A 13677-nucleotide genomic window follows, 5' to 3' on the forward strand; every position below is an offset into this window, starting at 1 on the left:
CACCTCTTGGGTTCTTACAGGCTGAACAGTGTCCTCAAAGGGCTTTAATTGAGGAGGTAGCGAAGAAAGCATATAATTATCCACAGAGTACGTGGGTAAACTTCCACAGTGGGGTGAGGGGCAGGCTTACTTCTATGCAGTAGAGATGAAATGCCTCAACTATGCCCAGGAATTTGGTCATCTGCCTTGTGAAGACACCCCTAGGGCTAAGTGACTTCCAGTTGGTATTATTAGTCTGTAACCAGCTGGACCACCTCAAAGATCCCCCAAGACTTAACTCTCTTCCTTACATAGACTGCCACCGGGCCTAAGTTTCTCTCTCCATCTTCAAGAAATACCTTTTTAACATCACCCCAAAACCTAAATCAGAAGCAGGATTGATACTGCTCCGAGGCACAGGTCGTCTCTCCGATATCATATATTGCCTGTTTCCCATGTCTGGGTCATATGCTTTTATGTGGAACACAGTTAATCAGAACACAGATGGGACAGGGTGCTCTGGTTAATTTAACCTGTTGCTAACTGAAGCTTGGCAGATAATTCTTTTGATTTCAACCCCTGCTGTGAAACTCTGTAAAAAATACATCATTCTTTTTGTTTTGTTTTCTTGTTCATTTTTGCTTTCTTAGTACACAGTCTAGTAAACAGAGTGTCTTCTTGGCAGGTGAGAAACATGTTGAGCTTTGAGGCCACTACAGATGTGAACGCACAGTAGATTGAGCTAAATCCATGTTTGACCTGAAGTTTGCTTTAAAAAAATAAGTAATTGAGCTCAGCTTATTTTCTTGACCTTCGTGTCTTTCACAAAGGCAAAATACAGGGAAGGACTCCAGCTAGGCTTTGGTTAACCACTTTTTCCCCCCACACATAAAAGATAACCCTTGTATATACTTAAAATAGACATGGATTCTTGAACATCTCATGGGCAAGCTTACGGTGCAATTCTATTACATTTACCTGATTACCAATTGCTCGAAAGTTCAGTTTCAGGCATTTTTCTTTGGACTTCTTCAGAGAACTCTTGGTTGTAGTTTTTTTACTTGTTGGAAGTAAAGGTTTAGCCCCACATCTCATGCATCTGTCAATTAAGTATAATATTTAATAAAAATATATTTAATAGGCACTAATTAGATGAGCAACTTTGGGTCATTCAATTTAGCCTCTCTAGGTCTCTTTTCCACCAGCTATATAATGAAGAAGGTATACTCAAGAATTTCCAAAGTTCCTTTTAGTATTAAGATTCCAAGTATAGGGGCTCCTGGGTGGTGCAGTAGGTTAAGCATCTGACTCCTGGTTTCGGCTCAGGTTGAGATCTCAGGGTCATGATCTCAGGGTTGTAAGATCAAGCCCCATGTCAGTCTCCATGCTCAGATTGGAGTTAGCTAAAGACACCCTCTCTCTCTCCTTCTGCCCCTCCCCCCCACTCTCTCTCTTTCTCTCTCTCAAATAAATAAATAAATCTTAAAAAAAAAAAAAAGATTCCAGGGCACCTGGGTGGCTCAGTCAGTTAAGCAGCTAACTCTTGATTTCGGCTCAGGTCATGATCTCAGGGCCCTGGGATGGAGCCCCATGTCAGGTTCTGTGCTCATTGGGGAGTCGGCTTGAGATTCTCTCTCCCTCTCCCTCTGCCCCTCCCCCCACTTTCTCTCTCTCTCTCTCAAATAAATAAACCTTTTTGAAAAAAGATTCCAAGTCTTGAATCTAGGACCGTTTGCATAGCATCCAAGAGGATCGCTTGCATGCTTTCATCTAGCCTTTTTTTATATTGTTACTTCAAAACCACTACATGAGTTTTGCTACTACTTAAATGCCAAAGTAGCTTTACTATTGTTTCAGTATGGTCTTTCCTATGAGCATTTTGGAACAAAAGTAGCCAGAGCTTCCATATATAAAGAAAATGTATTAGTAATTGCCCTAGGCTCAGGGGGAGGGAGGAAAAGAAGTTAATGGGGAGTGACTACTAACGGGTACAAGGGGTTTCTTTTGGGGATAATGAAAACATTGTAAAATTAGATTATGGTGATGGCGACATAACTCTGTTAATATACAACAAGCCATTGAATTGTATACTTTAAGTGGGTGAACTTTATGGTGTGAAAATTATATCTCAATACAGTTGTTTTTTAAAAAGTAGCCAGAACACGTGGTTACATAGAAATTAATAGAAAAAGCAGCTGGCTATCTGAAAATTTTCGTTCTGCCGTGTTGCAGGGGTATCCTCTACCTAGGGCCTTCTGAATGGCTGATGGTGGGTCTGGTTCTTGCTCTCTCTTATTATAATAGCTCTTCATGAAAATAGCACAGAAGATTTTTTGTTTTAATGGATGGCTAAATACTTGAAGGGAAAATGTTGACCACATGTCATGTCTTCATCTGTTTGGGCTACTGTAAGTAAATAGACTGGGTGGCTTATAAATAACAAACATTTATTTCTCATGGTTCTGGAGGCTGGGAAGTCCAAGATCAAGGTGCTGGCCTGATCAGGTTCTGATAAATGCCCTCTTCTGGGTTAGAGACTGCCAACTTCTAGCTATGGCCTCATGTGGTAGAAGGGACCAGGGAGCTCTGTGGGGTCTCTTTTATAAAAACACTAATCCACATTGGCTTCACCCTTATGACCTAATCACCTCCCAAAGGCCTAACACCGTCACATGGGGCATCAGGATTTCAACGTAGGAATTTTGGGGGTACACAAACATTCAGGCCATAGCATGTAGTCATACTCTGTAAGAGGTAGAGAACCACAGAAGCCTAACTGCTGTTAGATATTGTTAGGTTGCTGTAGTCAGCGGTTTTAAATAAGTCAGGTATTGTTTTCACTGTTACTTTTTTTCTGGTTATAAATACTGTTCCTCCGAGGACCCAACTGGACCCAAACCAGTGTTTGATTTGGCAAAAAGAGAGAGTGCTCTGAGTAATTAAATAAATATTGGTTTGCTAATTAACTTTTTAGTCATACTTTCTCTTTCCTTTCCTTTGACAACATTTTATAGAATGTGGGCATGTTTTTTTGATTTATCGAACACAATATATTACATTCTTAATTTGAAAAGCAGGTAAGTGTGACATTCTAGATGTGGTAGGCAGAATTCCAAAAACAGCCCCCAAAGGGTTGCCTCAGAACTGTGAATACGATGAGATAGCATATCCACGGCAAAAGGAACCTTGTAGATGTAATTAAAGTTATGAGTCCATTGACTTTAAGATAGGGAGATTATCCTGGTTTATCTGGGCTGGCCAAATCTAATCATGTGATAAAAGCAAAAGAGAGGGCAAAAGAAGAAGTCAGAATGACTCAAAGAGAAGGAGGGGCACCTGGCTGGCTCAGTTGGTAGAGCACACGACTCTTGATCTTGGGTGTGAGTTTGAGTCCCCATGTTGGGTGTAGAGATCACTTTAAAAAAAAAATAAAAATCTTAAAAGAAGAGAAAATGCCTGGGTGGCTCAGTTGGTTAAGCGTCTGCCTTCGGCTCAGGTCACGCGTGATCTCAGGGTCATGGGATTGAGCCTCATGTCAGGCTCCCTGCTCAGTAGGAAGCCTGCTTCCCCCTCTTCCTTTCCCCCTGTCCCCCTGCTTGTGTACGTGCGCACACGCTCTCCCTCTCTCTCTCTCTCTCAAATAAATAAATAAATATGATCTTTACAACAACAACAACAAAGAACGAGCAGGACATGACATGTTGTTGCTGGTTTGAGGATGGAGGGGGGCCTGCAAGAAAGGGAATTCAGGCTACCTCTAGAAGCAGGGTAACCCCTGGCTGACAGTGAGCAAGGAAACAGAAACCTCATTCCCACAACCTCCAGGAACTAAATTTTTCCAACAACTAAAATGAGCTTAGAAGCAGATTCTTACCCAGAGCTTCCAGGTAAGAGTACAGCTCAGGGTCAGCAACTTGGTTTCAGTTCCATGAGGCCCTAGGTAGAAAACCAGCCCAGTGCACCTGGACAGCTGAGCTGTAGGACTCTGAGATAATAAAGGAGTGCTGTTCTAAGCGCTTGTGGTAATTTGTTTAAGCAGCAATAGAAAACTAATATGCTAGGCTTTTAAAGAATTTAACCTTGTCTTTACTTGTACTGGTGGAGAGACACTACAGAAGAGTAGACGGGCTCCTCCTGGGTGGCTCTGACTCTTGATTTCCACTCCGGTCATCTCCGGGTTGCAGGATCCAGCCCCGCATAGGGCTCTGTGCTCAGCAGGGAGTCTGCTTTTCTCCCTCTCCCTCTGCCCCACCCCCTACTCCTGCTTTCTTTCTTTCTTTCTTCCTCTCAAAAAAAATAAATAGGGGCGCCTGGGTGGCTCAGTCGGTTAAGTGGTTAAGCGTCTGCCTTCAGCTCAGGTCATGATCCCAGGGTCCTCACTTCTTGTTCAGTGGGGAGCCTGTTCTCCCTCTCCCTCTGCCTGCCACACCCCCTGCTTGTGCTCTCTCTCTGTCTGTCAAATAAATAAATAAAAAATCTTTAAAAAAAAAGAGAGAGTAGAAAGCCCACAGCTTTGTAGCCACACAAACCAAATTTGAATATAGCATTCAAAATTTGAATTATGTTATTAGTTGTACGCTTTGAGGAAGTTAATATAACCTATTGAGTTTATTTTATTCATCTATAATATGGAAATGTTCATACCTACTTCACGGGATTGCTGGGGAGTAGATTATATCACAAATATAAAAGTGCTTAGCACAATGCCTAGTACATAATAGGCACTCAGTAAATGCAATCTATTATAATTAATCTGCTGCTGTGTCCACAGCTCTTTCAACTCTTCCACAGATGCCCTTGGTTAAACCCACTTTGAAGGGAGTATACCAGCACTCTTCCTTTCAAGGTTATAGCTCTGAATGGGTGCACAACTGCTCCTGATAATTTCACCTGGCAAAGTCCTCCATGCTTGAAACTAAGATCATTTGGAACACTGAAATTTACTTAGTATGTTTGGTATATATTATAAAGAGCTGAGGGTTTTAATCTTGAGACTGAAAATGAACAAAAATCTTCATGGCACTGAATTCCTCAGGGTGACAATTCCTGCATGCTTTAAGTAGAAAGGATACAACATCAAGACATTTATACTCACCATAGCAAAATGTAATGCAGAAATCTCAAACATAAACATAAAATCAAGCCAGGCAGTTTTACTCATGAATTTTCTGGTTCTGTATTAGGATCATTAACAGAAATTGTTATGAGCGGCGCCTGGGTGGCTCAGTCGGTTGGGCGTCTGCCTTCGGCTCAGGTCATGGTCCCAGGGTCCAGGGATGGAGCCCTGCATCAGGCTCTCTGCTCAGCAGGGAGTCTGCTTTTCCCTCTCCCTCTTCCCTTCTCCCCTGCTTGTGCTCTGTCTCTTTCTCTCAATTTAGTAAATAAAAATCTTAAAAAAAAAAAATTGTTATGGATTGTTCAGAATCAGATTCTAGAGGCCCCCTGCTCTAAGTTACCTTTATTTGTTTTTGTTCCATTTTTCTTATAAGAATAATTAAATTTAATTGTATAGATGTCTATCAGCAATTACCTTTCACATCTTCGATCATTTTCATGGAAGCTGCGGTCATTTTCTGGTGATATCTAAATGGGAAAAGTTGAAATAAATCATGCAGAAGTCTTCCGTACTCAGCACAAGGTGCTTATTTTCTACATTTTCAATTGACTGACATTTTCAGTAACAATAGTCTCTTTGCTTGATCATCAGTCTACCATTCAATTTCAGATTTTTCTTCCCTATTCACAGATGCAAGAATTCACAGTGGGCCATTGGAGATGAAGCGGTCCAACCCCCTCACGTAGCAAATTAGGCAATGAAGATTCGGAAAAGTCAAAGGTCTTCCCAAAGGCCTTATAGCTCATAGTGACCCAGAAGAAAATTCTCAAGATCTAGGTGTGGCCTGGCTCCACCCATATATGGTTAAATGAAACAAACCAAAGTATAATGAAAACATTCCATTCAAAAGTTAATTGGTCCAAATCACTCCACAGCTGAACTGGTTTCAGTGCCTCCAGTTATATGTAGCTGGTATTTGGTGGTTTAGCTGTTTGTATATGAAATCCTAACCATAGTTACAATTTGCAAGCAGATTTGGTACTAAGAGGCTTACAAACAATATAATAGCGGCCAAAAAGTCCATCAAGCCTGTAGACTATAAAAGGATCATAACACATGGGGTATTCTTCAAAGTTAATGGTTACAGATCAAATATGCACTTATTGGAAAGTTCATGTTCAAGTTGGAAGCACATATTAGTGTTCATAAGTAAACCTGTTACTGAAGGCAGCCCTGAATTCAAGATGGATGTGTGTCCAAGGGCGATGACTCCATGAGCTAAACAGAGCCTCGCATACGTTCACCCATATTCTACTACTGGCAACACTAGTTAATAGGGTCCTTGCCAAGAACTAAAGAAGGATAAGGACGCCACTAGAATGGAGGTATGGTTTACATGCAAACCAGTGGCAATCACGGCAGATTATCCAGGAGCTTGACCAGGTGGTAGAGAAGCCAGAATAGGAGAAATGAGAATAGGAGCCAAGGAAATGGTGGGGAGGGTGGGGGGAGGAGAAGGAATTAGAACTCGAAGCTATTAGGGGGCACCTGGGTGGGTCAGTTGCTTAAGCGTCTGCCTTTGGCTCAGGTCGTGATCCTAGGGTCGTGGGATCGAGCCCTGCATTGGGCTCCCTGCTCAGAGGAGAGCCTGCTTTCTCTCATTCTGCTGCTCCCCCTGCTTATGTGCTCGCATGCTCTCTCTCTCTCTCTGTCAAATAAATACAATCTTAAAAAAAAAAAAAAGAACTCAAAACTATTAGAAGAAAAAGGGATTTGAGCTAATGTGATTAATTCTAAAATAAATTGATCAATGCCATTTCCTTCCTAAGGTCTTTCAACACTTCTATATTGCCCTTGATATAAAATCCATACTCCAGCATGGCATGGCGCACAGGCCCTCCACGATCTAGCTCCTGATACTTATCTCTTCACCCTCGCCTCTCAGTAGCCTTGCCCACACACTTTACACTTGAGCTCAGTGATTTTCAAACTATTTTAAGTGGTAGAATACCTAGTTCTAACAAAATTTTATTTGGTATCCCAATGTGTAAAATATTGGAAAGCAAACTGCCTTCCTTGGCCCCTAAGGCACCACTTCAAAGATCCTAGAACTCTTGCAGTACAAAGTTTGAAAACTACCAAGCTAATTGCAGTTTGCCAAACATGCTGTGCTTCCTTTCACTTCTATACCTTTATACGTGATGTTTCCTCTGACTAGAACGCCTTTCCCACCTTTTCTGCTTTGCTTACTTCTACTCAGCCTCTAGGACTCAGCGCAAACACTCTCTTCTCTTGGATGCCTTCCCTGACCTCCCTAGCTGGTTCGTACCTTGGGCCCACCTCTATCTAGGTATTTTTGCTATATTTCTCTCTCTCTCTTTCTCTCTCTCTCCCTCACCCCTCCTTCCTTGTCTCTCTTCTTTCCTTCTTTTTCTTTCTTTCTTGGAGTAAAGATTCTTTCTCAAGTACGTAGCACATTTCTGGCATATAATAAGAGCTGAAAAGTGTTAAATGAAGAAATACTACAAAGAAGGAGAGAAAGAAGGGTGTAAGAAAAGGTCATTGAATTTGACAACAAAAAAGTAATAAAAATCTTTCGATAGCTAAATTTATTAGAATGGTAGGAACTGAAGTCAGGTTCAAGAAATGAATGGGCAAACAAACACTAGGGGGTTGTAGCTATAGCTATCTGCAAGCCTATTAGAGATTTTGTTCCTATTTTTAAAATATTCATATTTGCCCCTATATTCTCACGAGGTTTTTTTTACTTCATGTTGAAAATCTCTTGAATAACTAATAAGCATATATACGTATAAAATCTGAATCACAAAATTATTTAGAATGTAAGGACTTTTAAAAAGGCATGCATTCTTAAAGTAATCACATCAATATGGCCATAATGAACATTTGGTAATTATAATGAATAATTTGATATAATCATCATCATAGTAATAATAAAATAATAAGAACCCCAATTTATAGAATGCTTACCATAATCCAGTCTCTATCCTAAAATGTTTAACTATATTTCAATTAATCATTATGACAACCTAAGAGATCAATATTATTCCCATTTTATAGCTGAGAAAACAGGCTCAAAGGGACTTGCTCAGGCTTCCTTGGCTACCAGGTCTCATCCAATCTAAGACACCACGGTTATAAAATGGGCTATTATTTTACACATCACTGAGAAAGCTTTTAAAGCTTTTCAACTTAACTATGATATACCATTGAATGTAAGACACTTCCTGATTTCAGAGATATTAAAATCTGAAAAAAAATGTATATCTTGAAATTGATTAGATATGGTATTAGGTGGTAGAAATATGATTCCATCCAAGTGTGAGTCCCAAGCCCCTGTCATTAGTCACTACTATACCATACCACTTAGATCTCTTTAGCTGTCTCATAGATGTCCTTCATTCCTTCATTCTAATCTTTATACGGGAAGAAAACTAATATTGAGAGCTGGGGAGGTGACTTGTTCAAGGTCACACACACAGCTAGTAAAGAGATTAGCCGGGAAGGGAAGCCAAGTCTCTGAGACCCAGACTAGAACACTTTACACTAGATCATGATGCCATTTAAGCTACCCTGTCTTTTCCTATAGATAAAGAGGTATTGGGAAAAATACCAGAGTGTCATGTAGGAATAAGTATTATGTGTTTCATGTAGGAGCTACATCTACTCAATAGAACATTTCATCTAAATGCTTATGTCAGGGGCAGCTGGCTGGCTCGTCAGAAGAGCATGCGACTCTTGATCTCAGGGTCATGAGTTCAAGCCCTGTGTGGGGTGTAGAGATTACTTAAATAAAACGTTTTAAATAAATAAATAAATACTTATGTGAAACACATGGGCTCTGTATTAAAGATGCAAGTTTCCAGCAAAATAGATTTAATTGGTTTAACCAATAGACAGCATTTCTTGTAATTGCTGTTTGTAGAACTTCAGCAAATAAGTAATAAATAAAATAAAGACAATATCCTAGGGATTCAGTGATTATAAAAGAGTACTTAAAATAATACATGTTACTGGGGCACCTGGCTGGCTCAGTTAGTAGACCATGGGACTTTTGATCTCAAGGTCATGAGTTCAAGCCCCACGTTGGGTGTGGAGCCTACTTAAAAAAATAATCATACATGCTACTAGTAAGTTTTATTTGTGGAGTGCCTGGGTGGCTCAGTCTGTTAAGCGTCTGCCTTTAGCTCAGGTCATTATCCCAGCGTCCTGGGATTGAGCCCCACATCGCTTTGGGCTCCCTGCTCAGCAGGGAACCTGCTTCTCCCTATCCTACTCCCCCTGCTTGTGCTCTCTCTCTCTCTCTCTCTGACAAATAAATAAATAAATATCTTGAAAATTAAAAAAAAAGTTGTATTTGTATCATCCTATCTCCCTTGTGTCTCATGCCCACTTAAAGGCTAAATAATGTAGAGTAAGATGAAGGTAATGGAAGTAGGAACCTTTTGCAAGCAATTGTACTACAAGGCTGGAAACACTTGACTCATGTCGACATGTGTGACATACATGGCTTCTTCCTACATTGCTGTTGGTAAAAAGGTTTTAACAATGTATTAAAGTAATCATCAGTACAAGCAGATGCCAAAGGAACTACTAGAAGGAAAGTGGCTTCAAAAAGAAAAGCCTATTCAAATGAAAATGATATTAAAAAACTACATAGACTCTATGCTTATAAAATGGAAAGCGCTGACACTTACTTTTCGCATCTTGTTCATTTGATCATGTCTTTGCCGCGTCTGCTTCCGGAAGTGTTCATTCCTTCTTTTCATTATTAAAAACCTGATATGAATCATAAATGGAGGTACTTTAAAAAGCAACCTTTTATTTTGAAAGAAATTATGTAAAACATTTGTCTTCAAGCAATATTATTTTATTATACATATTTCAACGTCTGATCTAAGAACGCTAGATACAATTAAAATACAGAAGAGCGTTTTGATAAGTGATTTTCAGCTTAAGTGTGAATTATTACTTTACCACATGCGTAACAAAGATCAGAAGTTAACCAGGCGTTTGGGTGACTATTTTTGTTTAAATTTTTTTCAGGAGTGATGTCAGCAAGATGGCACTTATAAACTCAATGCTTTGTTTCCTCAAAATTCCTAAGTTGAATCCCTAACCCCCAATGTGATGGTATCTGGAACAGGGGCCCTTTGATAGGTAATTAAGTTTAGATGACATCATGAGGCTGAGGCCCCATGATGGGAATAGAAGAGGAAGAGATCAGAATTTGCGCTCTCTCCACTGTGTTAGAACACAGAGAGAGGGGGCTGTATACAAGACAGGAAGAAAGCCCTCATCAGACCCCAGCTATGCTGGCACCCTGATGTCAGACTTCCAGCCTCCAGAACTATAAGAAATAGATTCCTGTCATTTAAACTAGCCAGTCTGAGGTATTTTGTCATGGCAGCCCAAGCAGACTAAGACAATGGCAGAGTAGGAAGCTATAGACTAGAATACTTCTATGAGAATTCCAGAGACCAGCTGAGAAGCTACAGCATCCAGGCCATTGTAAAACCAAGAAGGGACTCCAGTGAATGGGGTAGGAATATTCCCAACATTTAGTGTGCTCGTTTGTGTCCCTCCCCCTATGCCACAAGCATAGAGCAACCGGGAGGAAAGCCCCATTCTAGGGCTTCTCCCTTGGGATGGAAACTAAGGAGTGGACCATGTCTGCAATGTTCTGGTTTCCCTGGGGGCTGCCTGAGGGGCTAGTTTTTGTCTCACCAGACTCAGAGCATTCATGGGACCGGTGCCAGAGTTTGGAAGCTATTGAAAACAGAGGCAAGCAGCACGTTAGACCTGCAGTTCTGTAGGCAGATGCCAAGGGACACAAATAAAAGGTCTGAAAGGTGCTAGAGCTCCCAGGCGGTAGACTGGTGGTCTTCCCCTGCATGAAGCCAGTATGCAAAGACTGGGAAAGGTGTTTGTTGTTTCAAATGCCCAAATCCCTTGGGGCACCTGGGTGGCTCAGTTGGTTAAGCATCTGCCTTTGGCTCAGGTCATGACCCCAGGGTCCTGGGATCAAGCCCAGCATTGGGCTCCCTGCTCAGTGGGGGACCTGCTCCTCCCTTGCCCTCTGCCTGCTGCTCCCCCTGCTTGTGCTATCTCTCTCTCTCTCTGTGTCAAATAAATAAAATCTTTTAAAAAGAAATGCCCAAATCCCAGCAACAAGTATAAGACATACAAAAAAACAGAAACCTGCTTCAATCGAAGGAGAAAAATAAAACTGCAGAAACCAGCCTTGAAGAAATGGCAGATCTATGAACTACCCAACAAAGACTTTAAAATATTAGTCATAAAGATGCTCAACGAGCTAAAAGAGAACACAGGTACATGACTAAAGGGGATCTGGAAAGTGATGCATGAACAAAAAAAAGAATATCAGCCAGGAGACAGAGACTATAAAGAATAACCAAACTCTGGAGCTGAAAAATACAACTGAAATGAAAAATTCGTTAGAGGAGTTCAACAGAAGATTGGATTAGGCTGAAAAAAGAATCAGCAAACGGGAAGACAGGTCATTTGAAATCACTGATTTGGAGGAGCGAAAACAAAAATGAATGAAGAAAAATGAAGAGAGCCTAAGGGATTTATGGTACATTATCAAGCGGGCCAATATATGCATTATGAGAATTCCAGAAGGGGAAGGGGGGCCAAGAGCTTATTTGAAAAGGTAGAAGCAACCCAAATGTCCATCAATGGATAAATAAAGTGTGGTATATACACACAATGGAATATCTTTCAGCCTTTAAAAGGAAGTAAATCCTGTCATATGCTACAACATGGATGAACCTTGAGAATATTATGCTAGATAAAATAAGCCAGTCACAAAAACACAAGTAACTACATGATTCCACTTACAGGAGGTATCTAACGCAGTCAAATTCACACAAACAGCAAGGAAAATGGTAGTTACTGGGGGTTGGGGGCTGGGCGTGGAGGGAAGATGGGAAGTTATTATTTAACAGGTACAGACTTTCAGTTTTGTGAGATGAAACTCTTAAGATTTTTTTCACAACATTGTGACTATATTAACGTCACTCAAGTGTACACTTAAAAGTGATTAAGATGTTTAATTTCATGTTTTTTACAATTTTTTAAAATAAAAAGATGAAATTCAGGAACTCTTAAGATGTTGCCAGTTGGCATAGATCCTTAGTCACATAGTCCAAATTTCTCCTTTCACATATTAGGGAGATTGAGATCCAGAAATAGTAAGTAATTTGTTCAATACACTTAGTGACAGAGTTGGGACACAAAGCCGTGTCTTCATATTCTTACGTGGTTTCCACTCACTCATGCTACTTATACTCCATTAGGGGCCTTTCATTAAAAAAACACAGACCAGATTCTCACTGGCATCTTCTTTCAAGAAATAAGAAAAATACTAACAATTGGGTAACAAACGGAGCTCGGGAATAGTGAAGGATTTGGGAATAAAAATAGGGAAATCAATTGGTCTGAAAAGACTTCTGTTTTTAGAGTGATACATAGTAAATTAGGGATTTTAGACCCAAAGATCTGATTTGTCAATTATAATCAGGTTCGAATCTGTTGCAAGAATTACTTGGAATGCTGGAGTGGTAATAAGATGTCAGTTGTCACTCTATAATTGGAATTTAAATGGCAAGCACTCCAAAACTAAATACCTCATTTCCTCTGAAGCTGTTATCTGTGTTTAGAACAGCTTTCATCAGGTGGACAGCCCAGCTAATGTAATGATATGCGCACTTTGCCATTCATTTCATGTAAATTACTTAGTGCAGAGTACAAAAGACAGTTTTTGTTCTGCTTTGCTACTCTATTTACACATCACTTTCATGGCCAAGGAAGGCATCTGTCTCTGGATATCATTACCATATCAGGAAAAAGGAGCAAAAGCTGAAATCGGGTATTTTGGAGGTGTGAAACATCCAAATCCACACCTTGTTTACAATAACTTCTGCTTGGGTTTTTGAGAATCATATTGGGTTTTCAAAATTGAAAAAAGTTATTGTAAATCTCCATAAATAAATAATATTCTGAATATGCTATCATTCTTTATTCCAGATATTTGTACAACTACTTGTCTTTTATTTAGACCACACTGGGCTTCTATATTGGTGGCTTGTTTAAGGCAGAAATGTACTTAGAACTTCTGGTTTGTCTTTCTCTCCTGGTGAAGCTGGCCTGAGGGGAAGATTTTGGTGAGGGCGTGAAATTACTGAAGTCTTCATTTTATACTTGGAGAAGCCAACTCCAGGTCTAAAGAGTATTATTACACCTAACTGGTCAACTTACATATAGTATTAGAATGGAAAATTACAGAGTAGGAGAATTCATCTCCAAGGGATCAGTTATAAAAGTATATTAATTTTCTGTACTTTAGGCGTTCTTTTATTCCTTTCTAATAGTTCAGCATTTGATAAGTTCAACGTTAACCAAGCAAGTACTACTTACTTGTGCTGAGACTACAAAAAAAAAATTATAATAATAGAAGATAAAGGAGGAAAAACTGAACAGAATTGTTTATTACATTTTAAAATGTAAAACGACAGAAATATGGCATTGGACCTCGGGGGAAGTGTTATGCCACTTGACAAACAAAAATTGCTGTATAAAATGAAGTAAAACGTGAA

The 13677-nt window shown here is 40.0% G+C and overlaps 1 protein-coding gene across 1 annotated transcript in view; it reads right to left on the reverse strand.

Annotated features, from left to right (window-relative positions):
- Positions 1-13677, reverse strand: part of LUZP4 (leucine zipper protein 4) — a 34120-nt gene that overhangs the window by 228 nt on the left and 20215 nt on the right. The window contains exons 5-6 of the mRNA XM_087860065.1: positions 9754-9835; positions 5510-5562 (exon numbers count right to left, since the gene is read on the reverse strand). Of these exons, the coding sequence (XP_087716191.1) occupies positions 5510-5562; positions 9754-9835 (135 nt within the window). The remainder of the gene's footprint in view (positions 1-5509; positions 5563-9753; positions 9836-13677) is intronic.

Source organism: Ursus americanus, chromosome X, assembly GCF_024610735.1.
Source record: "Ursus americanus isolate L20-20 chromosome X, mUrsAme1.1.p, whole genome shotgun sequence".
NCBI classification, from domain to species: Eukaryota; Metazoa; Chordata; class Mammalia; order Carnivora; family Ursidae; genus Ursus; species Ursus americanus.